The 26,758-nt window shown below is 39.5% G+C and overlaps 1 protein-coding gene across 1 annotated transcript in view; it reads right to left on the bottom strand.

Annotated features, from left to right (window-relative positions):
- Positions 1 to 26,758, bottom strand: part of DNAH9 (dynein axonemal heavy chain 9) — a 312,771-nt gene that overhangs the window by 175,458 nt on the left and 110,555 nt on the right. Inside the window, 5 exon segments of the mRNA XM_006922399.3 lie at positions 2,564 to 2,851; positions 5,040 to 5,178; positions 7,697 to 7,854; positions 16,055 to 16,159; positions 22,180 to 22,336. Of these exon segments, the coding sequence (XP_006922461.1) occupies positions 2,564 to 2,851; positions 5,040 to 5,178; positions 7,697 to 7,854; positions 16,055 to 16,159; positions 22,180 to 22,336 (847 nt within the window).

Here is a 26,758-nt window from a genome sequence, read left to right as displayed (position 1 = left end):
CTCTTCATATTTTCAGAAATTTATTGTAATATTTGTTTCCCAGTTTCCTCTTTTTAAAAATAAAATAAAACAAGAAATCTAAAAACACTAAATTTATATTATTGCTTTTAAGGGATCATAGAATGCCATCTCAAATCAAAGCCTCACTAGGATTTTTGATGAATTAACTTTCGGAAATTTTAGTGGACAGTGCTAATAAAAACTGGGTAGAAAACATCATCTCTTCTGAGATCCTTTAGTAGAGAGCAGAAAGTGATTATAAAAAAGAAGAGAAGAAAACACAATGTGAGCCTACCAACAAATAAACAAGAAGGAAGGGTAAGATGCCAAATAGGAAAAAATGCAGAAAATGGGGAAGGAGGGTCATATTGCTTCAGCAGACTCTTAGAGAGCCTGAGAAGATGTGGACTGTCCTGATCTAAGACATGAGTTCCAGTGCCCTTCATTTTAGGAACCTCATTGGATTTAATTCATTTCTGGGGTTGGGATGGGGGCATCTCTTAAGATCAGACCCTTTAAGAGGAAACCCCTCAGCCTGTCATTCAAAGCCTTCGATATCATGGTTCCATATTATCTTTCTAGTCCTATTGCCCACCCCCCACCACTACCATCCCAAAACCTTTTTTTCTCTAACAATACTGGACTTGTTGCTGTTGCTGGTACAATCTCTATGATTCCCCACCTACTTCTTTGTTGACCATTTCCTTCTATCTGGAAAGCCCTCCTGCCCATCCCTACCCTTAAAAAATCTATCCACTGAACCTACGAGGAGAGAGGTTGGGAGTTAGGAAGGGCAAACTGGCAAAAACAATTACAACTGTGAAGGACCAGGCAATGCTTTGTTTTCTTCTGTAAAACCGTTCCTCAAGGGGGAGCACTTTGCCTCCCATGAAACAGATTAATGGAATATCTTGGAGAAGTAATAGCATCCTAGTTTTCTCATCTATAAAGTGTCACCTGTCTTGAGGGTTTGGGGTACCTAATGTGATACAGAATATAAAACAACTTGTGAACTCTAAAGTGATGTTCATTTGATTCCTAAAGATATTATTTTACAGGAAAAAATTCCATCCATGTCCCTGTACTCCAGAACCCTCTTTTGTGGCACTTGTCATATTCTGCTCCAAGGCATAGTTATTTGTGTGCAGGAACTTCTACTGTAACATTTATGCATCCTAAAAATGTTAACTGCTGCAAAATTGCACAGTAAAAATAACAGGCTTATGGGAAAACAGGATTGGGGCAGGTCACTCAAAACGTACAGAATTTTGTATCCTAAGCCCTAAAAATTCAACATTGCCTTCTAATTCCAACGGAAATTCTAGCATTGTTAAATCATTAGAGAATTTGCCAACAACCTCATGTCTGTTAATCCTTTAAAACCTTAAATCTGGAGGCCTGTGCTTTTTTTTCAATAGGTAGATCATGGACATATTCTCTTCTAACGACTATTTTAATCACAACTAATGCTCTAATCTAAATGGAGCATTCTTCATTATTCTACTGTTTTAACATATAGGGAAATATCTTCTGCTGCCTTGAGCATCCCTAGAAAATAGCACAAACCATTATGGTTCCTACAGCTATGAAACTAGTTGTACTAAAGTTTTAGGTTTTTTTTTTTAAGGTCTATATCTATTCTAAATGTATTCATTTTCTATTCTTGCTATAAGAAATTATTGCCAATTTAAAGGCTTATACAATACAAATTTATTATCTATATTTTAGGTGGTCAGAAGTCCAAAATGGGTCTTATTGGGCTCAAATCTTGGTGTTGGCAGGGATGTTTTTCTGAATGCCCTAGTGGAGAATCTGGTTTTTTGCCTTTTCCAGCTTCTAGAGGCTGCCCAAATTTGTGGGTTGTAGTCCCTTCCTCCATTTTCAAAGCCAGCAGTGGCTGATTGAGTTTATCCCATGGCATCACTCTGACACTCACTCTCCTACCTCCCTCTTTCATTTATTAGGCTACCCAATAAACCAGGATCATCTCCCAATCTCAAGGTCAGCTGATTAGCAAACTTAATTCTATCTGCAACTTTAATCCCCCCTTGCCATGTAACATAACATATTCACAAATTCGGAGATTAGGCTGTAGATATCTTGTGGGAGGTGGTGTTATTCTGCCTACCATCTTAAGATTTTCTTCTTTAATTGTAGAAAGCCTGATTCTGATCACATCAGAATATTTATAAGAGAAGAAGAGTACATATAAACTGGCCTCCATGTTATATTACTTTTCTGTTATATATCACTTCATGTTATATCATTTTTCTATAATCATGTACAAAGTAATTCACATGAAAGGAACACATGCTATAGCAGAGCAGACTGTCATTCCTCCCATTGGACCATGAATTCCGATACTGTTGGGGCTCTGTTTTTCTCTTGCCTTTCCCAGCACGCATTCTACATTTCCACATTATGAGTGCCGTGTTGTGGTTATTACAAAGTAGATAAATATCTGTACATCTAAAGCAACTCTTTGGATCAAGGATGAAATATAACCCACCATCCAAGAAATGACTTAAGAGACAAATATTGGGAGGGAAAAACCCATGTGTACCTTGAGCACAAAGTTGTCCTCAGCCTGGAGCTTCAGGTCCACTACTGCCTTTTTAACCACAGCTTCGAAGTTGAGGTCTCTCCTCCGAGGGACATTCAGGGTGGGAAAGAGGTCCCCAATCAGGCCCATAAACACTGGCATGTCATCAGTCACGATCTTGGGGATATTGAAATCTCGCAAGGAGCGCATCAGGACTTGGTCCTCAGACCGGTCAGGGTCTCCTCGCTTCAGGGATCCTGCCACTACCAGCACAGATTTGATGGCTCGCAGGCCCCAGTCATAGTGATCCTGAGGGAAGGCAGCGAGGGTTAGACTAGAGTTGCTGGGATGCAGAACTCCATAAGCTCAGGCTAGTGTCAGCAAAATTATAGATATCACATCAGTGTTAGGTCACTTTTGAGGCCAAGGCAGAGGCATAGCAAAGAATGATGTAGGAAATCATGATCCTGGGATCCTGGTTCCTAGTTTAGCATTAGTTACTTTTCTAGCTGTGATGACAACAAAGCAGACACAGAACAAACTGGGAACTGGAGGTCAGGGAGATTAAAACTATCCCAAACTATCTAGCTACCCCTTGTACATCAAGGAGGGAGCCATGTTAACTCTTAGAGATGGTTGAGGCAGAGCTTATACACTCCACCTTGGAGGTCTTCCAACTCTGAGAAAAGGAGTTAAAAATCATTTTTAAAAAAATTTGTCAAAGGTGGAACTCAATAGTCACAAGTGCTGATAGTAGACTCTGGAAGAGTGGACCATACTGCTGTTATCAGGTCTCAGAGCAGTCTGATGGGAGAAATGGTGGAGTAGGCAGTTCAGAGCACAGAATTTGAACTCAGATAGACCTAGTTTCAAGACCCAGCTCTGCTACATACTTCATAGCAGATTGTTATCTAATTAGAGCTGTGATGTATGCTACAAAAGACAACTCAGTGTGCAATGAAGACAATGGACGTGGTGGCTATACCTGAAATTTTGACTGTCTTCCCTCTTCTGAGCCTATGGACATCCTGTTCCTTCTGGCTTTGGCTGCACTTCTTTCTCATCTGTGCTTGACTGAATTCTACTCCCTTAGGTCTTCTTTAATATTGTTTTTTTAGGGAAGTCTGATCCTTGGCCTGGATACAGCCACCACGTCCTTTGTTTTCATTGCATACCAAACTCAAAGAAGACTAATGTAGGTACAGCAAGCATGATATGGAGAGGGCTGTGAACTGAAGTTGTGGAAATAGGCAGGAGAAAGAGCCCAACGCACTCTCTTTCAGACAGTGAAAAAGATATTGGATTTTATCCTAGGAATGGGGAGGTGCATTTTTAAATGATCATTCTGGCTGTGGCTAAAGTAAAAATTTGAAGAGCTAGAGCAGAGGTGGAGAAACTAGCAGTAAGGCATTTCCAAGAGTTTATGCAAGAGACATGGGTGCTAGGGAATAAAGTGCTAGGAAGAAAGAGACATATTTGAGAAATATCCAGAGGGTAAAATGAACGATAGTTCATTCATGATTAGATGTAGAATTAAGGAAAAGTGTCAAAGATAATTCCCAGGGTTCTAGAATTAACAAGTAAATGATGGTTCCTCATACTGAAGCAAGGAATGCGGGAGAAGTAGTTGTGGGGTATGGGGAGGCAGGAGGATTAACTTTAGAGGCTGAGCTGGAGGTGCTTTTTAGAGATTCAGGGGAAGCTGTGGTATAGACCATTGGATATACAGGTTCAGAGTCCAAAAGAGAGGTTTTGGATAGTCATGAAAGTAAGTCACTGGCATGGAAGTTAATGGTGGTAGATAACCTAGAGAGAGGAAGCAAAGAGCAAGGGACATGGGAACTGCAAAGAAAACAGCAGAGTTTTGTTTTTTTTAAAATTTATCTTGGACAGATTTAACAGGGCTGAGGGAGCTCATGTTGTGACAGCAAAGGTGATCCAAATAAGAGAACACCAAAGGGAAGTGAAATTCATTGGGAACAGCCCAGAAAAGCCTAGTTGGCTTGATAGCAATGAAGAAATTCTCCATCCAAGGTATAAACCTTGAAGGTTTTTGGTCATGTTTTAAGGTGTTATTTCTGTGACTGGATCTGCCCTAGGCAGTAGCCACCTTTAAGGACAAGCAGCAATGAGAGGCATGGGTCTCTTTAATGCCTAACTCTCTCTTCCTAATGCTTTCCCCATCTTATGTCCTTCCAGGTAAAGACTATTCCATCTAAGGGTTTTCCTTGGCCACTGCAAGTGTGTCCTATAGGATGGTGATCTATGAGGTGCTGCATTTAAAAAATATTATTTGACCACAGAAATCCATTTTTTAAATAGAATATTTAACAACACCTCTTTATTAAAGAAGTGTTCAGAGCTTTTAATATACTATGGGCACAGTGACTCTCTATGAAAAGGCTCTAATATGTTTCCCTAATACATGAGCCCCAGAACCCATCCAGAGTGGGGCAATAACACATGACTGATTTTCCAGTTTAACTAGGGAGTGTACCTGTTTGGAGAGAAGCTCTTTGCACAGCTGATAAAGAGTGATGAACTTTCTGGCTAATAACCGGGCTTCAATGAATCCTTCTGCCACCAGCATGATCTCACAGATCAACTCAAAGTCTGGAACAACCATCGCACAAGGCCTGTGTACAGGGAGAGAGAGGGTCAAGACAGTTTTCCAATCACAGTCCAAGACAAGAGACACTGGTTGAGATCATGAATGAAGGCATCCGTGAGTGTACAACCTTAGACCTTAGCAATGATTTCATCTAAGACTTTCAATTCAAAGTTGAATTAACTAAAGATAAAGAAAGTGAACTCTCTTGCCCAAGGTGATGGATGATGTTAGAAGAGAGGGAGGGAGTTGGGGCTACAACTCAAGTCTTGTAACTTGAGTCTAGTGTGCCTTACATAAGGCGCAGATCAGTAAAGCAAGTCATCTTGAATTAGGGGCTGAGGTTGAAGAACTGAATCTCTTTTGGTATCTACAGAAAACTGACAATCTCTCTGTTCTTCATCCTCAAGACAAATGTATCCTCCAAGCCTGAACACTCAGGGCTTATCCTGTACTTACTTGCATATAAATGTAAATATATAATGCTAAGGTTTAAAGTAAATACTTATTAAACCCACCTTGTCACAAAATGGCATACATAAGAATACAGAAGGGGATTTTTGTCTACATTATGTAAGGATTTACTTTGATTTTTTTCTTCTGGCTCTAGAAACATTTCATTTTAAAATTACTTGTTTTTAATTAATTTATTAGGTATGTAATAGGAGCCTAAGGTTGTTACATTTCCTTAATTGCATTTTACCTACACTGATACAAAATTTTAAAAAATATTTCATTCAAATGTGTTTTTTCTTTATTTTATATTGCGTTTAAATTCAAAGGAACAATCAAATACTTAGAAACCCAAAATGATTTTGCATCATGAAATAAGGTTAAGTATGTCTCCACACAATGGAAAGCAATACAGCCATGAAAAATAATGCTGTAGAAGAAAAATTATCTAATGACATGGGAAGACATTAATTAATGAAGGCAAGATACTAAACTATATAGGCTATGATCCTGAGTTTGAAAAAGAAATACTCTGCCCACAAAACATTGGAAGGAAGAATGCCAAATGGTTACACTGATTATCTCTAGATGGTAGGATTGGAATGAGGAGGAGCAGAGTCTAGAGTCAGACTGGCTGGGTTTAAATTCTGATTCTACCACTTGCTAGTTGGACTGTTGCTAACTCTAGTAACTAGGGTTACTACCCTGGGCAATTTGCTGAATCCATCTGTTTTCTCGCTGTATAAGAAGGATACTAATAATATCTGCCTCATAAGATCTTTATGAGAATTAAATGAACAAGTAGATATTTGTCTTTATTGTTTTTCCAAATATTTTTCGGTTCCCTCCCTCCCCAAATTTTCTTCTATAGACACGTTTTCTTTAAATTCAGGGAAAAAATATAAGGAATAATTTTTATCAGGGTGATAATCCACCTTCATTATTGTGTGTAACACAAGGCTTACTTAATAAGTACTTTGTATAAACAAATAGAAAACAACACAATATTCTATTGTACCAGTTTAGACAGCCTGTTGGAATTCCAACAAGCTCTTGCTTAAAGTGGAGACTTGCTTGAGGAAGAGATACCCATACCACTCTTGTGATATAAGCATTTGCTACCATGGGAACAATTTAAAAATGAAGGACTCGAGTACACTGGGAGTTTTCCAGTTGCCTCCTAAGCCTCCATGTCCCCTGACAGCACTAGGCCTCTCAGTCCTAAGACGAGACACCTTTGTCATAGCTCCCACAGCTTATCTCTCTTAGGTAACAGTTCAGTAGGTAGAAAATCAGAAGCCGTGAAGCATCTTTCAATTTTTTTTCTTTGTTGAGCTGTCTTTTCTGAAAAAAAAAGATAGAGATTCCAGCCCCTGCTAGGAAATGCATTTGTGTTTTCTTATCAAAATAAAGATTTTAAAACATGGCAATATTCACGGTTAACAAAGGTAAAAGAAAAGAGGTGCTCTCATGCATCACTACTAGCAGTATAATTCAGCACTACTCCTTTTAGAAAGCAATTTGGCAATGTGTATCAAGAACCTTAAAAATATTCGTCCCTGTTAACTCAGTAATTCCACTTCTGGGAAGCCAGCCAAAGAAAATAATCATGCATAGAGGGAGAAAAAAAAAAAGACTAAAGATGTGTATTACAGCATTATGCATGAATTTATTTTAAATGTTAGAAACTGTCTTAATATTTAACTATGGGAGACTAGTTAACTTTATTGTGGACCATGAACTTGATAGAATAAAATGCAATCATGGAATGAGATTTATTAAGAATATCTGACAGAAGAAACTATTTATGATATGATTATGATAGACTATGAAATGAAAAATCAAAATAATACAAAACTGTGTGTAGACCACAAATGTAGACTACTAATGTATGACTTTAAAATATGCATGTAAAGAACAGTACACAATTAAGTAAAAAATCATTTTACTGATTATAACATTAAAAATGGTTTCTTAAAACTACTTTTCTATATGTTCCAAATTTCCTCTAACATATAGGTCATACTTTTCCAGTGGAAAAAATAAAAGCAGGCTCCCTTTGGGTCATCACGTGGGACAGAACTAATGCTCACCTGAAAAGAGCCTTGAGGTTCTCTGGCAGTTCTGTGCGGCCAGCGTAGCCTGGGTTCATGGTGATAAAGATACCCACAGAAGGATTCAGGCTAATTTCCTCCCCAAGGAAGTTGAACCGCTGCTTCTTATCTCGAATTGCATCTTGAATACTTTTTACCTGGTGAACAAGTTAACAGAAGTTTCTCTATTGCATTTTAGGTTTGGGATGGTAGCTAAAACTGGGAATCCACACAATATAAACACTTATCCTGTGGCCTCTTTCACTGAAGGACAGGTACAATGACCACAACCTGGACCCTTTACTACTGGACATTGGGTGCCTGTCCAAAACAAATCTGGCCGCACAGGTCTATATTTATATCACAGAGGCAAGACCTTGGGAGGGAACAGCAAACAGGTGTTTTACTCTCTCTGAGCATTGTCCACTCTGTGGTAACACAGAGTATTAGCATTAACCATGTGCTGAGCACTGTTCTGAGCACTTTTTATGCATTAACACATTTGATCCTCACCACAATCTGTTGAGCAGAGCACTTTAATACCATCATCCCTATTTCTCTACAATGAAATGGAAGCATTGAGAGGTGTAGTTTGCCCAACTTTACACAGCTACTAAGTAGTGGTGTCTGGATTTGAATTAGGCAAATGGATTCTGGGGCCTAGGCTCTTAGCCACTGTGTGATAGAAGAACACCAGTACCTACCTCTTGGGCTTGTTTTAAGAATTAAATTAAATGAAGTCATAAATAGTTTAGTATATAGAAAATATACTTAAAATTATAGCTTAAAATAACAGCTAATATGGAAGTTGTTCATGTGCCTATCATCATTGCAGTTGTGGTCCTCATCTTAGTTTAACTTCTCACAATCACTCACCAGTATACTCTCCAAAACAGACAGCATTAAGCCCAGGTGACAACTGTGTAGATAGAAGGTCCTGTATCATGAGGAGAGGAAAGAGCCATAGTGGCAAAGGTAGGCTGAGGCCAAGTCCTCGAGGGCTATTAATGCCTTTCTAAAATGATTAGGCTTTTGCTTAAATGTAGTCTGATGTCAGAGGGGATTTAGGTGAAGTTTGACCTGGTCAGATTTCTGTTCTAGGGTACTCTTACCAGCAGTGGGAAAGGGACAGATGTGAAATTAACCATTTTTTTTTTTTTTTTTTTTTTTACATCTGGTGCTTTGAAAAAACATGCAAAAATGGTCAGCAACATAAGGGGTGCATTTGTTCAGAAGAACTGGGAATGTCTCTGAGTATTTCCAGCCCCTCAGGGTTCTTGAAAGGAATACCTAAAAGCTGGGATCAGAGCAAGGATTTTTGAATGAGCCCCAAGCATGTCATCTATGCTTAGGGTGTTTAGAATAGTCAAAGTTTCTGTAGAGCTTGGCCTGCAGGGGCGTGGTGTGTGTGTGTGGGTGTGGGTGTGTGTGTGTAATTATGTATGCTACCAACAGGACAATATTTCTAAGTACATTTGAGACATAATTTAGTGCAGCAGTCATCAATACTATTTAACAAATATTTACAGCTCTGTTTTTCCAGGCTAATGGGAGTGAGCATACATGTCTTCACGTTTGTTTCCAAGTGTGTGTGTGTGTGTGTGTGTGTGTGAGAGAGAGAGAGAGAGAGAGAGAGAGAGAGAGAGAGAGAGAAGGCAGCTGGACCATCTCACCATCTCAAACTGGGCAAGCTGGGCAAGGCTTTTTCCAGTGCCTGGAAGGACAGAATTTGCCAGACATGTGGCAGTTCTACAATTAGGATTCAGCTCTTTTCCCAAAGTGAAGCTCTAATGACTGAATGCATTTGAGCTCTAAGCAATTAGTTTGAGATTGAAACATCTTTTCTATGTGTAGACTGTCAATGCCTTTCTGGCAGAGGTGGTCTTCAACACTCACGCTGGCCAAAGATCAAGTTCTGCTGGTTCTTGTGGCACTCACAGCCAAGTGGCACAGCTCTGCCAAGTAGCCTCTCACCACCCTGCAAGCTATATGAGTTGTAAAGGCTGGATTTGTTCCTTTGGTCTCAGTCTTCTCATCTATAAAATATACTTAGTATTCACCTTGTTATGGAGTGAGGAGGTGAGATTAATTACCATTTACAAGTTGCTTGATATCTCTGGGGAGAGGCAAAAGCGAAAGCCTTTTCTGCTGTTCGCTTGGACCCAGTATTCCCTTTGGCAACACCAAGGCCCAGAAAGTAGCATCAGTAGCATCTGTGCTTTTGTGTAACTTCTTTAGGGGGGCCCTTGAGGGGAAGTGTTGAACAGACTTGAGGATACAGTTAACAGTAGAACATCAGTGCAAATACTATGTCCTGTTAGCCTGGCTTCTTTGAAACAGGAGACTTCTGTTGACATTTTCTCATTGCCTTCTCAGCAACTGAGGTCCAGGAACAAGCCATTGGAAGGAAACAGTGATCAAGATCCAGGAGGATCTGATAAAGGGGTCCTTCAGGATGCCAGGGGGAGAAGCAGGTGGACTGGAACCATGTGAACTAAACTGCAAGCCTGACCAGGTGGAGGTACATATACAGGTAGGCAGAGATGGATATCTAAGGCTGCCATGTATACTACTCAGTTAGGGAAGTCTGTTTCTCCATTAAAAACTCAACATTTTTGGAGATTTTAAAGTCATAGGGAATTACAACAAAATAACACTGACATTTACTGAGCACTTGATATGTACCAGGTAATATTCTGAGTATTTTACATGAATTATCCCATTCAGTCTTCTCAACAGCTGTATGAGATGGATGGGTCTTCATTTAATAAATGAGAAAACTGAGGCAGAAAGTAATTAAGAAACTGTGCTATAGTTATATAAGATGTCAACATAAGAGACAGTGAGGGAAGGTATGTGGGAACTCTCTATACTATTTTTGCAACTTTTCAATAATTCTAGAATTTGTTTAAAATAAAAAGTTAAAAGAAAAGAAAAAAGATATTTTCCCGATATCTAACTGTGGGTAAGTAGGCAACTGGAGTTAAAAACCAGGCCATTTAGTGCCAAAGCATATACCTTGAGATACTTTCCCAAATTGCGTTCTGCCAGAAGGAGTACTGGTGCCAGCTCTTCATCAAATATACATGTTTTCAGAATAATTTGTATTTCTCTGAAAATAATCAAGTTGGTTGTAAATTGGAGGCATAAGTTTCCACAAAATAAGAAAAGGTGCTTTTGCCACCCGTTAAACAAAACAAACAAAAATGGAAAGCTATGTAGAAACCAGTGCTCTCAACTGGGGGTGATTTTGCACCTGTCCTCCTGAAGGAACATTTGACCATGTGTCAAGATATTTTTGTTGTCACAGCTAGTGGGGAGGTTGCTGCTAGCATCTTGTGAGTAGAGGCCAGGGGTACTGCTAAACATCATACAATGCATAGGACAAATCCTTACAACAAAGAATTATCAGGCCCAAGACATTGATAGTGCCAATGTTGAGAAACTATGATCTGGACCAAACATTTTACAAATTGAGGCCAAGAAGATGTAAGAGACTTGTCTACCATTCCATAGCTTGTGTCCCTAGGTCCCACCAAATTCTCATGCAAATTCTTAGCCCCAACCCAGATTAACCAAATCAGAAATTCTGGGGGTGGTATCCAGCCAGACTTGTTGTAATAAGCCCTCTAGGTGCTTTTGGTACATGCTAAAGTTCAAGAACCACTGCAGTGCAGTCAGTTCTTGGATTTCCACTCACACTTGCTTCTGCCCAGGTGTCCCTGTTCATAGCTGCAGACTGACCCCCTCCCTCTCTCTGATGAGCCTGAGGCTTCCATTCCCTTCTACCCACCTGCCTTGGAGAGGACTTGTTCCTGCAGCCCACTGACTTGGATCAATCAGGCTCAATCTTGTGGGTCTTGATGTGAAACCAAGCTTCACAGTCCTTAAGATAGTTTCCTTACCTGGCAATTTCCCTCTCGGCTCTGGTTTTCAAAGTTTGCAGAACATAAAAACTATGTGAGAAGGTTTTATTTTTTTTAATTTTAATTTATTTTTTTGTTTGTTATTTATTTAACTCAATGCTCAGGTCCTGCCTCAGACCAATAAAATCAGAATCTTTGGGGGTGGAGACTATATTTGCGCATTATCATTTTTCAGACTTGCCCAGGCAACTCTAATGTGCAGCCAGGGGTGAGATTACTGTGCCAGGCAGCGCATCTGCAACTTTATTTTGCATACGAATCACTGGCATCTTGTGAAAATGCAGATTCTGTTTCAGCAGATCTGGACTGGGTCTAAGGGTGTGCATTTCTAACAAGTTCCCAGGGGATGCTTACACTGTTGGTCCACAGCTTCAATAACATAGAGCTAGATAACACCATTCAACTGTCCATTCTCAGGACATCTGGTGGCCAGTTAAGTGTCCTTGCCACCAGACTCACTCTTCCACACCAATTTCATAACCTACCACTGCCCTAACCAGATGAGTTCACTTTCCCTTTCCAGCCTCTAAGGCCTTTAACTGCACCTCTCTAATGGAGCTTACTTTCTGCCTTATATTTTAGATGTATGTATAAGTTTTACTTCTCTATATCACAGGCCAGATTTCAATGATCAATCCTGTAATACACATAAGCCATGTGTACTTTTCTGACCATGGGGGCTTGCTTTGATATCTTCAGAAAGGTATCTTTCCCTCCAAAGACTAGAAGTTGGTGATTATGGAGGGTTCCACCCCTATATCCTCCCACCCAGGCTAGAGCCCTGCATCAGATGCATTCACAAAGTATTAAAGTCATATTAACTCTCTGCAGGTGATAAACTTTAAGAGGTTATTAGTTAGCTCTAGCTACATGAATCCTTTAAGCTTTTTCACCACACTACTTTGATCCTTTCATTCTAAAAAAGTGGCCCATTCTATGGTCCCCTGTGGTCATTCTCTCTTCCAGCCTTTGCTGCAAAATGCCATGTGTTATTAAAATCCTGCATGATTTATTCCCCAGTTCTCTCTGCAGTGGCAGACTGGCATCTGCTGCCTTCAGGAAGTACAACCCACTCATCACTTTTTATATTTTAAAAAATATTTCTGTGTTTTTACACTATACCTTAAGCTCTTCTATGAAGGGCATTACATGGGAGGGTCCCTTGGTTCTGAAACTCTAGCATTTGTTCAGCACCTTGAGTACTTGGAACACTGCTATGGTGGGCTCCCAAGTCCTTGCTGACTGATCTACTGCTTCTAGCTGCTTCCCGCCTCAGAAGGGAATGAATTGGCAAGGATGCTTGGCCAGAGAATGTGTAGGGGAACAAGAGGCTAGAGGTATAGGGCGGTGGAGTGTGCCCTGGTGGAGCGTGTCCTCAGGCCAGATAACACAAGGCCTAGCGAGCTGATTGCAGCAGTAATAGCAAAATTCTGAAAAAAAGATAAGTACTGTGGTAACTTATACGTTTTAAAAATAGCAGAGTAATTGCTCTTGAATTGCCCTGCTTTTCCCTAATTGGATATGCAATTCTGCTTGACCAATTTGACAGAGACATAATAATATCCAGGTACAAGGATACTGAAGCATGCTCACTTTTGTAGAAGTTACTAGGAAGAGGAGCACAGATGGTCAAGGAGGAGAGAGGAGGAAAGGCAGAGAAGGAAAGGGAGGGCAAGGGAGAAAGTGCCAATGCTGATGTGCCTTCTGAACCAATATGCCGCCCTGAACTACTATGTGAATAATTAAGTAAAATTTTCCCCTTGGATGAGAATGTTTTTAAATGTTATCAGCTCAGATTTTACCCAGGCTGCTATCAGACCACTTTCTTGAGAATGTCTCCTATAGGTCTGTTCCTAGGCTGGAGTGTAAAAGCATCATGGAATTCCAGACTGAACTTATTTCATTTAATTTCAGAAGCAAAAGGGAACTGGTCTTGGAGAATCCATTACTGAACTCATGTTGGACAGTTTCAAAAAAGGCAAATTCGATGTCTATTATCCATTAGGGACAATGACTTTGGGGCATTATCTCATAAATTAGGACACTTAAGTTTGTTAAGATAGCTGAGGCTGGACCAGCTGAGAAGTGAAGGGTGTAGAGAATATTGGTGAGACCAGGGTGTAGATCCTCCTTCTCTGCCCTATGTATCCTATCCTTTCACTTCTCTTTAACCTATTGATTGCAGTGTCCAGGTAATAATGATAACAATCATCTTCACCACCACTATCACTCACAACATCATCACGACCATCATCTTCACAACCATCATCGTCGTTATTACCACCATAACCACCACCATCATTATAATCACTATCATCACCATCATCATCACCATATCATCACCAGCATCACCACCATCATCATTATCATCATCGCCACATCATGACTACCATTATCACCATCATCGTCACAACCCCCATCAATATCACGACCATCACCAACATTACCACCATCACCACCAACATCACCATGATCAACATCAGCATCACTGTCATCACCACCACTATCAGCCCCACCAGCATCACCACCATCATCCTCATCCTCATCCTCATCCTCATCCTCCTTATCATCATCACAGAGACTAATTTATTGACTTTCTACTATATGTAGGGCTTTGTTTTAAGTGCTTTACATATATCAATAACTATCACAATCCAGTATACTTGCCTAAAAAAATGTCAGTTAAGCTAAACTTTTTCCTTGTTATCTGGACATAAAAATTTAAACAGAAGGCCTATAGAAACCAAAAAATCCAGTTTTCTTTTTTCATTTTGCATACATATTGCTTTAGAAATAAAAGCAAACAATAAGAGGAAAATTAAACTATTTTTGACTGTACAATGTGTGGGCACAAAGTAGAAACACCAGACATGCAACTGTTCTAAGACTTCACCACAGCTTTTATCACTGTATGGTACCTTGACATTTGCTTTGCTTTGTTGAAGCAAGAGGGGGTGGGAGGCTCTGAGACCACAGGCTTCCCCTAGTGGGAAATGAGGGGACTCAGGTTACAGAGAGAAACACAGGAACAGGTGCTAGCAAAGGATATGTTTCTCTGTGGTGATTGGGAGAGGGCTTTAGGCCTTCACAGCTATCAGGACCCCATGAGAGAGCTCTGACATGACTATAGCCATGGATCTCCCACTGCCCAGTACCTCCTTAAAACCACTGCCAAGTAAAGGGGTAATGTCCCTTTCAGAAATTTCCAGGGGTTCCTTGTTGTCTACTGAAGAAGGTATAATGCACATCGTGGCATTTAAGTCTGTCTACTATTTGGTTTAAACTTGCCTCTCTAGCTTTATTTTCTCTCTAGCATTTTACCTCCTCTACACCAGATCTGTGTCCAAACCTGCAACCAGTCAGCATCAGTGTGGATGCTGGGTTGAAATCCTATATGTATATACAGACATATGTATGAACATATATACATATATGTACACATATATATATATATATGCAGATAGATAGATAGATAGATAGATAGATAGATAGATAGATAGATGATAATAGTGTCTCATAAGACTGTTGGGATATAAGAGATGTAAGAGATAATGTAAGATAAAAGGTATAAGAGATGATACATGAGAAGTATCTGGTACAGAATAGACTTTCAATAAAGTTTTGTTCACTTTCCTCTCCTCAGTCTTCTGCAGCTCCCACTGTCTTTGGGATCCTTGCCCAAATTTAAATCTTCTCCATCCTTTTAAGGCCTGTCTTTAAGATAACCTGTCTAGCAGTCTTGTCCTATACTTTGAGTCAGAATTCAAATCACTTCTAGTACACATGTCTGTCTCGAGAACTCAAGTTTTGCAGGGATCATGTCCTATTGAACCGGGGACCCTTCAGCCTAGTCTTGAGCACAACAGCACTTACCATATCGTAGGTGCTTAAAATAAGAGCTTTCTGGGTGATTCGAAAGACAAGAGGCATATGCTTACACAAAATCTTACCAAAAAATTACTTCTTCCATTCAACAACATTCACACTGTAATCCTCACCTTATTAAATGAATTTGGCTGAGAGAGGTGGAGCAGCTTGCCCAGACTCTCAGGAAATGTCAGACCCCAATTTTAAACAAGCCCCCGTTTGACAATTTCCAAAGCTTATGACGCTTCTAAGGAGCTAGGCTTCGCCACCTTGTTTGATCCTTTTCTCATCCCAAAGAAACAGATGAGAAAGCTGTTCTTTATTCCGCTTTTATGGAGGAGAAAATGGGAGTCCCACTGCCAGTAAGTGGATCCACACTGGCACAGACTTACCCACATCCTGCACTTGGGCCTGATTTCAGAGGGTGGAGAAAGGGGCATGAAGTGCAAGGTGGGAGGGAGACAAAAAAAATGGATGGGGATGGGGTTGAAAACAAGAGAGTGTGGACTGCTACAGTGCTTGGCATGAAGACCACAGGGCTCCCACCAACTTCTGGCCCCCATACCTGTACTGCCACCACCGACAGGACCTCCACAGAGATTCGATTAAATTCATCAAAACAGCCCCAGGCACCAGTCTGAGCGAGGCCTTTATAGATGTTGCCGCAAGACTGCGATGAAATGTACAAAGGTTAAATTACTATCAGTATTAGGCTTATCAATATACATCTAAGTTATTTTTCATCCTCTTTATTATAGATACTTCCAAAACTCTAAAGACCACTGTGGCTTCTAACCACAAGATTAGAAACTTGTATTCAAATTTCAAGAACAATTAAATTTTTGATGGCCATGGGTGCCAATATAAGTCACAGGATCAAACAGAACCTTTTCAAGGAACTTAGAACAAAATCTCTTTAAAATGTCATCAGGCTTGCATTACTGTTGATTCTGTAGCTTTCAAAATTTCAGGAAATGAATAAAATATTATTCTTTTTTGCACCATACATACAAAAGACCTTCTACTCAGCCTTTCACATGTGCTTATGAAAAATTTTATGTCTGTATCTTTAAACCCATGCCCAAATACTCAGGTTTCCCAGAGTGATAGGAAGCTAGAGATGGGGTTAGGAAGTGAGAACATCTATAGAAAATAAAATATAGGTAAATCTTTCAAATGAGAGCAAAGAAGGAATTTCAGAGGGAAGATGGTATATATCTGTCCTAAAAATAAAAGTCATCCTGGGCATTCGACATGAACTAGTAAACCATGGAGCAATATAAAGGACAAGTTACTGGGAGATACTCTCATCATTATGAGGAGAATTCATTAAAGTGCTAGGAAAATGCAAACACTAGAAAATACCATTCATTTACTGAATGGATATTTTTTTGACAGTTATGTGCATAGCTCATGTGCCTGACATGGAGGCTCAATCTCTGTAAGAACTTTTGGTTAGGTTTGGAGACAAGGTACACAAATAAAACAAGTAAATTGCTACATGAGCAGTGATTTCAATGGATAATATAGACTACGAATGTTATGGAGTTCAGAGAGGGGTGGGTCAAAGTGCTCTCGAATGATCAGTTTGCTAAAGGAATGAATTTCAAATAGCATTACAATAGCACTTTCCAAAGTTTATTTCATGAAATGCTAAATATGGAAGATGCTCCTTGAAGACAAGACTTTTTAGTGAAGCACCAAAAAGCCTTGTTCACTGCTATAACTGTTCTATAACTGTTCATTTTTGTCAATTTATAATATATGTTAGTATTTTAAGGGCACCGAGAAGTCCTCCAAAATTAATTAGTTAATTTTGTTATGTGGCTAGAATTTTTTTCCCGGTTTTCTCAAAATGCACTCTAGAAAACATTAGTGTAGAGAAAGAACACAGAAGTCAGAAGACATGGAATATTGGTTTCTCACAGAACTGTATGGTATCTTCAAAACATACATTGAGAATGCTGGCTAAATAGGATAACAGTATCCATGTAGGTAGAATGGAAGGGCTTTCCAGGAAGAGGGAAGATTATGGATAAAGGATGAGCAAAATCATGTTTCCAGAGAAAAATAAAAGAGCATTTTGGCTGCAAAGTTGAATTACTAAAGGAGGTCATGGTTCTGAAAAATCTTGAATTATTATAAGGGATCTTTGGAGGTTTGAAACAGAGAAAACATGATTGAACCAACATTTTAGAAGAATGAATCTGCATTCATAAGCTAAGTTGTGCATGGGGCAGACTTTGAAAAGGGAGGGAAGAATAAACCCCACTATTTATTAAGCTCTTTAAATTAAATTATTCGCCTTCATTCAGCAAATACTTTTTGAACATGTACTATGTGTCGGGAATTGTCCAAGTCATGAGGAATTAGCAGTGAACAAGGGAGACAAATCCCCTATTTTCATGGGGCTTATATTCTAGTGGGGAAAACAGAGATGATGGAAAAATAAGAAACTATCAGATAGTAATAAATCCCACTGAAGTCTTTTTTTTTTTTTTTGAAGTCTTAAAATAAGGGTGATGTGGTCATATTGAGAAGTCGGTATCTCTGAAGAGGTAAAATAAATTCCAGGAATTGTGTTTGTGTGTTCAAAACCATCCTAAAGCTGGATCTTACAATTACATTCATGAATATATATACATACACATATATACATACATACATATGTATATATATACATTATTTGAGAAATATATTTTATTATTATATTTGAGATATATAGTTATATCTGTTATTATATTTGGGATAATAATAGATACCTGTCAAATTTCACAAATAGTTAAGTAGTTATGCGGAAGTTCAAGAATCAAAATCTAGGGTTTCCCATATTAACAGTGGTTTGGGAAGCTTTTTAAAGCTTTATATCCTAAGTGGAAATCCAATACATTAAACAGAAAAAAAAGTAGAGTTTTCATAAGTGGATACATGTCACCCCCACAATTTATTCCCTGAGGACCTGAGTAGAACTCCAGAACTCTATTTTTGACCCCACCACAATAGTACAATGGTTGCCTTGCTATAAAATGGGGAGTTTCTGGGCTACGATAAAGGAAATAAGAATAGAGGCAAAGACCTGGAAGCAAGAGGCCTGCTGAAGGAAGAACAACATTGGTGACTGATTAGAACTATGGAAGGAACGATATGAAGCAATCAATATGTCTCAAGTTTTCCAAACCCTGGACCACAGAGAAAAATGAGATTATTTGTATTAATGGGAAGAGAAATCTGGCCAGAATGAAGACAGAAGTCACTAGGAATGGCCTTAGAAGAGAGTGTTAAGTATGAGAGAAGGGCATCGAAATGGAAACCATTGTACTAGAACCCAAGCAAAGCTGGAAGATAAATTTGGGCATCATCAGTACCCAGGTAAAACTTGAAACCATAAAAGAGAATCAGAAAATGAAATTGAGAAGGCCAGATCAGAGTTAGGAGAATTGTAGAACATAATGTTTCAGAAATCAACAGTCTCAAGGAGTGCGTGTTCCATAGTGTTGATGCTACATAAAGGTCAAAAAGAATCTAGATACTTTCAGGTTCAAAACCACTTGATGTTTCAGCAATAGCCTCTCCAAAATGAGGTCAAGGGAGAAAGTATTGCTGCTATAATATAAAGAATATGTTAGCACTAAAACTGCAACTATTTCCAGAGGAAGTGGTTAGTTCTACAGGTTTTCCAATCAGCACTAATAAAGTAAAGCAATAACTTTCCCATTTTCCCATGTTGCCACATTGTTAAGTGTCCACCCTATTACCTGATGCCTCCTAATATAATTCCTATGACAAAGGATTGTGAGGTTCCTTGACTACAGCCCAAACTCTCTTCTTTAATTCCACCCTGTTTCACCTCCCACTCTTTCGTACGTTCACTAGGTATTATTTAATTTTTTTAAGACTCATTCTTTCTTTTCCATTTTTACTATCTCATTATCTGGCTCTTCACCCTCTCTGGTCTGAATGACTACAATGTTCTTAACAAAATTTTTCTTTCCTTCCAGTCTCTTCCTGTATCCATTCATCTGGCTATCCAAGGAGTCTTATTTAAATACTATTTGTTTTCATCATGGTCCTACTCTGTTTTGAAGCCTGTAGGGTCTTTCTGTAGCCCACCACTTCAAGGTCAGATTCTCTCAAGTGGCTTTGTGTCTCTCCCCTCTTTATTCAACCTTATCTCCCATCTTATCCTATTCTCTGATCTACTCTAATGTACTCAGCCATTGATCCAAGTTTATTTCTAGCTGGTTCTCTGTGAGTATCATGAACAATACATCAGAATGATGCCTCATGAAGTGCATGGCAGTTCTTTCTGACTCTCACTGTATTCCTCTCCACAACCTAGCCAAGCCCTGTGAGGAGAGTTCAGGGGTGAAATCAGAATGAGGGGTAAGGGAAGGACATCAACTGCATATAGAACTTGGTCATGTCTTTAAAGCTGACATTTTAAAGGGTTTGGTTGTGTTCAAATGTCACATGTCCTATTGGGCACTCACCCAAACCTTAAACAGCTTCAGGTCTCATATCTTCCACAATGTCTTTCCTGACTAGCACGCTTTGTGACTCTTCCTCCACTGTGGTATATTCCAGGGCTCAGAGTTTGTGGAACACACATTAGCACTCATGCTGCCTGATATCTCCCCTAATTATTTCATATGTCTTTCTTGTCTCTCCAAATGGATTAGATTACACTTTATCTATATATCTGTGTATCTATCTATGTATATATCTATCATCTATTTATCATCTATATCTATCTATCATCTATCATCTATCTATCATCTATCATCTATCTATCATCTATCATCTATCTATCTATCATCTCTCTCTCTCTCTCTGTCTCTCTCTCCCTCTCTCCTCTCTCTGTCTCTCTCTCCCTCTCTCCGCTCTCTGTCTCTCTCTCTCTCTCTCTCTATTTTTGGTATCCTTCAGTAATGCCCAACACATGCCAAGCAATGGTGATACTCAAATTAACTTGACTGCTGGATTGTGCTTTGTGATAAAAATAATTCTGAATTGCTAGACAACAAAAGGAAGAAGAGGTTTGTGAACAGCTTAATGAGGCTGTTTAGCTACAAAGGATATTGGTGTTGAGGGAGAAATCACCTTCCTTTTTGTGTGCTTCACTGGCTATACCTATGGCCCTCAGATTTGATTTGTGTCTAATCTAGACTTATATGACTGAAGCTTTGCTCACTGTTCAAACAAACTAAAGACAGACTCCTCCTCTCACCCTGTACTCGTAGGGGAATTGGTGGGGTCAGGATTCAATAATAGGTTTGAAAGAATTGGGTAAAAGGGCCTTAGTGACTCCTGGCCATGGGCTCAACTCATCTCTTCCTGTTTGCTATGTTAGGTATGACTTCGAAGAAATTGGCTGATTTTCTTCAATCAATACACCAGGTCTTCTACATCTAAAGAGTGTGTCTTCTAGAATGTTCCCTAGGGAAACTATACTTATTTCAGCAGTGCTGCCATTGCTCAACTATAGAAGAATTTAGAAACTTAAAATAATTTTTAAGGCTGAGTTTATTTCTTTATATGGAAAAAAAACCCTTTCTTCTTCCAGCCTGACTTAAAAAGAAACATTACCTTAATGTGTTTATCAATAGAAGCAACCATGCCAAAGTTTAGAGTGTGTAGACTATGATGAAGACAGCTATTTTGGGTCTGAATCCTCATTTTATTTGCTTGCTATGAGAAAACATGGTGCTATAGAATTCTTCAACTCTCTGCACAGCAAAATTTTACATCTAATATTATTATTAAAGTTATAGTAGGCAAATCTCATTTAAAGTGCTCTAAATGTGGTAATTGCAAGTATCATCTTGCAGACTCTAAAATTATTTTTAAATTAAATTTATTTTGCAATCAAAATATCACAGAATTTATACACATAAATATATAATATATTCTTAATGCATTTGTTTTATTTTTTCTACTCTAAATTTATTTACATGCCATGCTGTTCTCAAAAGGGACTTAAGGCAGTTTACAAAAATACATACAGTAAAATAAAATAAAAATAATGAGACAGGCAATCTGTTACTACATTTTTAAAAAAAGAACCTATATAAGGACTAGTTGTGAGTAGAATATTGTTAGCTAAAAGTGACCTAAGGGGTCTTTTGCTTTTCTCTTTGAGACAGAACCTGGAATACATTAAAAATGTAAAAATGATGAGTGCCTAAATGTAGAACATTAGCCTTACACTTGTCTTTTGTAGGTATCCTTGTTAGAAGTAGGGGTTAATCTAGTCTGTCTTCAGAGGTCACACCTGCTCTTATAGAATATTTTGCGTTTGTGGGTATTCAAAAAAGCATAAATATAATTTTTATGTGAAGACTTTATGTTAGCCACTTATGAGCCTTTCTGTGGTTCTAGGTCAGATAGGGAATTTAGGCCTTTGGATATATGTTCAACGTCCTCATTTTACAAATGATAATAGGGAAACCTCAGAGGTGAAGTAACCCATTTGTAGTTGCAAACCTCACCAGTGGAAGCAGATTCCATGGTGCTGATGTTTACAGGGAGGTTAACAAGCTCCAGGGGGATCAATGGTCCAGAAGTCTTCTGTGAAGAAGGGAGCAAAAATCTTGTCTGGGCCTCTGAGCTGGGCCAGGGTGGTATGGATAAACTTGGTTCCTGGTTTGGCTACTGCCCAGTTACTAGTCCCTCCCAATGCTGGGCCTGTACCTTGTAGTCCATCTGCTCTGAACAGTTAAACACGTAGACCATGGTGCCCAGAGCTCGGCCCAGGTCCTTGGTGGTCTCTGTCTTGCCTGTGCCTGCAGGTCCTGCTGGAGCCCCACTCATGGTCAGGTGCAGAGACTGGGTGAGGGTGATGTAGCACCTGTGGAACACAGGAAAGCATAGGTTGTCAGTGCCACAGGCGGCCAATGAATAATTCTGGCCCTGCTAGGTCCTAGTGAGATAGAGCTGGGAGGCCTGTTGGAGACCTGACACAGCTTCTGTAAAAGAGATCCCAGAGCCCTCCACTCCTGTCTGTTCTCAACAGTGTGTGGCGAGAACTTTCTAAAGGATCATTTGATCATGATGCTGCCTCATGAAAGGCATCAATGGCTCTCTGCTAGGCCCTTCCTGATCTTGCTCCCATCTACATCTCTAGCTCATTTCTCGGTGCTCCTCTCTCTCTCCATGCCCATTACTCTAAAGTCCATTCATGATAGCTATTTTCACTTGCCCAGTGCTATGGTCTGAATGTTTGTGTCCTCCCCAAAATCACAAGTAACTCCCAAAGACTATAGTATTAGAAGGTAGGGCCTTTGGGAGGTGATTAGATGAAGCCCTTGTGAATGGGATTAGTGCCTTACCAAAGAGGTTGCAGAGGAATCTCTTGCTCCTACCACTCTGTGAGGACACAGTGAGAAGGTACCATCTATGAGTCAGAAAGGGGACCCTCACAAGAACATTACCATGCTGGTACCTTGATATTGGACTTTCCGGACTCCAGAACTAAATTTTTGTTTTTTATAACCGATCTAGTTTGGTATTTTGTTCTAGCAGCCTGAACAGACTAAGATATCCAGACACGCTAGGGCTATGCTTGTTCCTCTCTCCTTCCTTCATCCAGCCCCAAACCTTCCAGTCTACCCAGATGATGTTTCTCCTTGACCTTTGCCTGGCTGATGGCTACTAACCCCTTGGGGCTCATATTTGATATTACTTCACCCACTAAATAGTCTCAGACCTCTCAACACTGGGGTGAATAAGCAGATGTATCTCAGCTGAGTTCCTACTCCATTTAAAACTTCCAAATACATGCATATATGATATATACATATATATTTAATATATATCTTCATATGGTATATAAATTAGGATTATTCTTTTTCTTTCATTCTTTTAGCCATTTCTTCTGGTATTTATCTTCCTATTTCTGACAAATTTTATTATATTGCCACTTCTAGATTTTTCAGTTTTAGATATTATTTATTGACTCCACATTATGGAAATAAAAATTTAGTTCTTTTGTTTCTCAGCCCTTCTTTCCACATAAACATACAGTCACAGTTAGGTGTACATGGTTATCTCACTATATTTAGGGAGTTATTTTTCAATGTTATGTGTACCTGTTTTTTTCCCCTGTTGTACCATATACATTTGCTTTCTTATACAATTTTCCTGTTTTCGTGAAGCTTATATTTGCTGTTTTTTTATTTGCTTAGTTTTCTAAGTATGTATTTATATTCTATCTCAAGACTCTGCAGTTAAAACCTCTGAGCACACTTAAACATATCACATAGTCTGTTGGTTTCATTTTATACTTGTAGATGCATCTGTTAGAATCTTCTGGCTCTGTTGTGCTTTAGGTTGCTGGATACCAGTCACCCTGGGCCTGTCCTCCCCAGGAATTCTCTTTACCCATCTTCATTTAGACCTCAAGTCTTCATCTTTTTTAGTTTATTTCCATATTGTAATGGAACATGTCCTCATAACTTCTTGAGAAAGGATGCACAGGAGATATAAATTGTGAGGCTTTGTATAATAGGCAGAATGATGCCCCCACCCACCCCTGCCAAAATGTCCACATCCTAGGCCCTGGGACCTGTGGGATACAACACCTTACTTGTCAGAGGGGACTTTACATCTGTGATTAAGGATTTGTAGATGGGGAGACTTTCCTGGATTATTCATGTGGGCCCAGTGTAATCACAAGGTTCTTATGAGAGAGGCAAGGGGGTCAGAATCAGAGATTTGAAGAGGCTATGCTGCTGGCTTTGAAGATGCAGGTAGGGGACACAGGCCAAGCAATGCAGGCGGCTTCCATGGCTGGAAAAGGCAAGGAAGCAGATTCGCCCTGGAGCCCCCAGAAGGAACACAGCCCTGCTGACCTTGATTTTAGCCCAGTGAGGCTCATATCAAACTTCTGACCTCCAATTTGTTCTTAGCATGTCTAAAATTATTTTTATTTCTCTCTCTTGAGCTTGATTGATAGTCTGGGTGGGTAGAATTCCGGGTTGGAAATCATTTTTCTTCAGCATTTTGAGGCATTGCTGACCCTTCTAGTTTCCAGTGCTAAGTTAATACTATTCTGATTTCTGCTCCTTTGTGCAAGACAGGTTCTGTTCTTCTTTTCTTAGAATGCTTTTTATTCCTTGTGTTCTGAAATTTCATACAATTGTGTGTGTGTGTGTTTTTTAATTTATTGTGCTGGTTACTCAGTGGGTTCTTTCAATCTGAAAACTATGGCCTTTGATTTTAGGATATTTTCTTCCATTATTCTTTGGAAATTTTCCTCCTTTCATTTTCTATTCTTGTGTGTGTGCGTGTGTGTGTGTGTGTGTGTGTGTGTGGTTGTTGTCATTGTTGAAATTCCTATTAGGAATTGAACCATCTTCTAAGTCAGTCCTTTAGTTTTTTTATTTCTTCTGTTTTGCAGTTTTTGTTCTGCTTTCTGAAAAATTTCTGTAACTTTATCTTCCAGCTTTTATTGAGCATTTAATTTCTGATATCCTTTTTTTTTCAGGAGCTATTTCCTATTTTTAGACTATGATATCCTATCCTTGTTTTCATGGATGCATTGCTGTATCTCTTTGAGCCTATTATTTTTCTTCCATTTTGTATGATTTTTTAAATGTTTTATCTTGTTAATTGTTTTAGCTATTTCTTTTGGATTCTCTTTCTCTGTTATAATTTCTGTCTTTGGTGTTAGAAACTTTCCTCAAATATCCCATGAACCTTGGTTCTCTGTTCATATTTAAAGTACTCAGATCTGATTAGAAGCTCTCTGCGCAGAGGGAGGTTACTGGGTAGTGGGATAGTGGGATTCACTGTTTGTATCAAGTACTGGGTGGCTTCATTGGGGTACCTCTAAAGTGTCAGTTGCTTAGGGTCTTTTCTTGGGTTGGTTGATTTCTCCAGAAAGAAATCCTCTGACTTCCTGCTTGGGAGTTGAGCAGAGAAGAGAGGAGGGCTCACTGTTCAGTAAGTGGACTTGTCCACCCCATTTTCAGGGCCGACACTTCACCCTGCTGTGCCTACTATCCCTGAGTCAGAGACTGGGTCATCTCTCCTGAGAGTAAACCCCAAGATCCAAGATGGGCTTATTCTTATTCATTACTTCACCTCCAGAAACTAGCACAGTGCCAGGCACATAAAGACTCTCATAATTATTTATAAAACAAACAAATGAATTCATGAATGAATGGATCCATCATTCAATCTTTTTAACCCTATGTGACTATTTTTACTAATGACAATAAAATAAACTCAGCTTTAAGCTTGTTTCTGGCACTTTTTAAAAAGAACTTTTAGTTCCATTTTGTTAGAAATGTGCCTTTGGGTAATAAGCACATGAAAATATGTTCAAAATCATTGGTTATTAGGGAAATGCAAATTAAAAGCACAATGAGATACCACGTCACACCCACTAGGAGGGCTATAATCAAAAAGACAGATAATAACAGTATCAGTGAGGATGTGGAAAAATTGGAAACCTTATACATTGCTGGTGAGAATGTAAAGTGGTACAGCCACTTCAGAAGACAGTTTGGTGGTTTCATAAAAAGTAAAAATTACTGATTTCTGGTCAAGATGGTGTAGTAGGTAAACGCTGTGCTTGCCTCCTCTCACAACCACAAGGAAACTAAACTACAGAACAACTATCACTGAGAATTGCCTGAAGTCTAGCTGAACAGAAGTCCTATAACTAAGGACATAGAGAAGAAGCCACATCCAGACTGGTAGTGGGGCAGGAATGAGGAACAGGATGGTCCCATACCCACATGTAGTGGTTGAGAATTAGGAGAGATATCTCAGCTGTGGAGGGGCCCCCAAAGGAGTTAGGAGTCCCAGTCTCGCATAAGCTACTCAACCCAGAGATCTAGTTGCAGGAAAGGAAGTCCTCACAAAAGCTGGAAGTGAAAACCAGAGAAGATTGTGGCTGAGTGAAATGGAGTTCAGCTGGAATCCCAGGCATTCACCTTAAAGGGCCTGCAAATGGACTTACTCACTGATGGACTCTCTCGCTCTGAGTTTCAGCACTGGGGCAGCAGTTTGAAAGGTGCCAGGGACATATGGAGAAGTACTGAATTATCTGGCTTCAGAGTGAGGGCTGAAGAGGCAACTTCCTCTCAGAAGCCACTGTTCCTTTGTTGATACCTTTCCCACTCCTAGAGTTCAGAGGCAGGCAGCCACCATATTTGAGTCTTTATCAATCTGGCAAACACAGACCACCCCACCCAGGTAATTCCCTGAAACACTGTCACATCCAACTTGCAGGCTCACCCAAGTCATTTCCAGTGGCTTTTCC

This window comes from Pteropus alecto, unplaced genomic scaffold (assembly GCF_000325575.1).
Source record: "Pteropus alecto unplaced genomic scaffold, ASM32557v1 scaffold398, whole genome shotgun sequence".
NCBI classification, from domain to species: Eukaryota; Metazoa; Chordata; class Mammalia; order Chiroptera; family Pteropodidae; genus Pteropus; species Pteropus alecto.
This window is presented reverse-complemented; position numbering and strand designations above follow the sequence as displayed.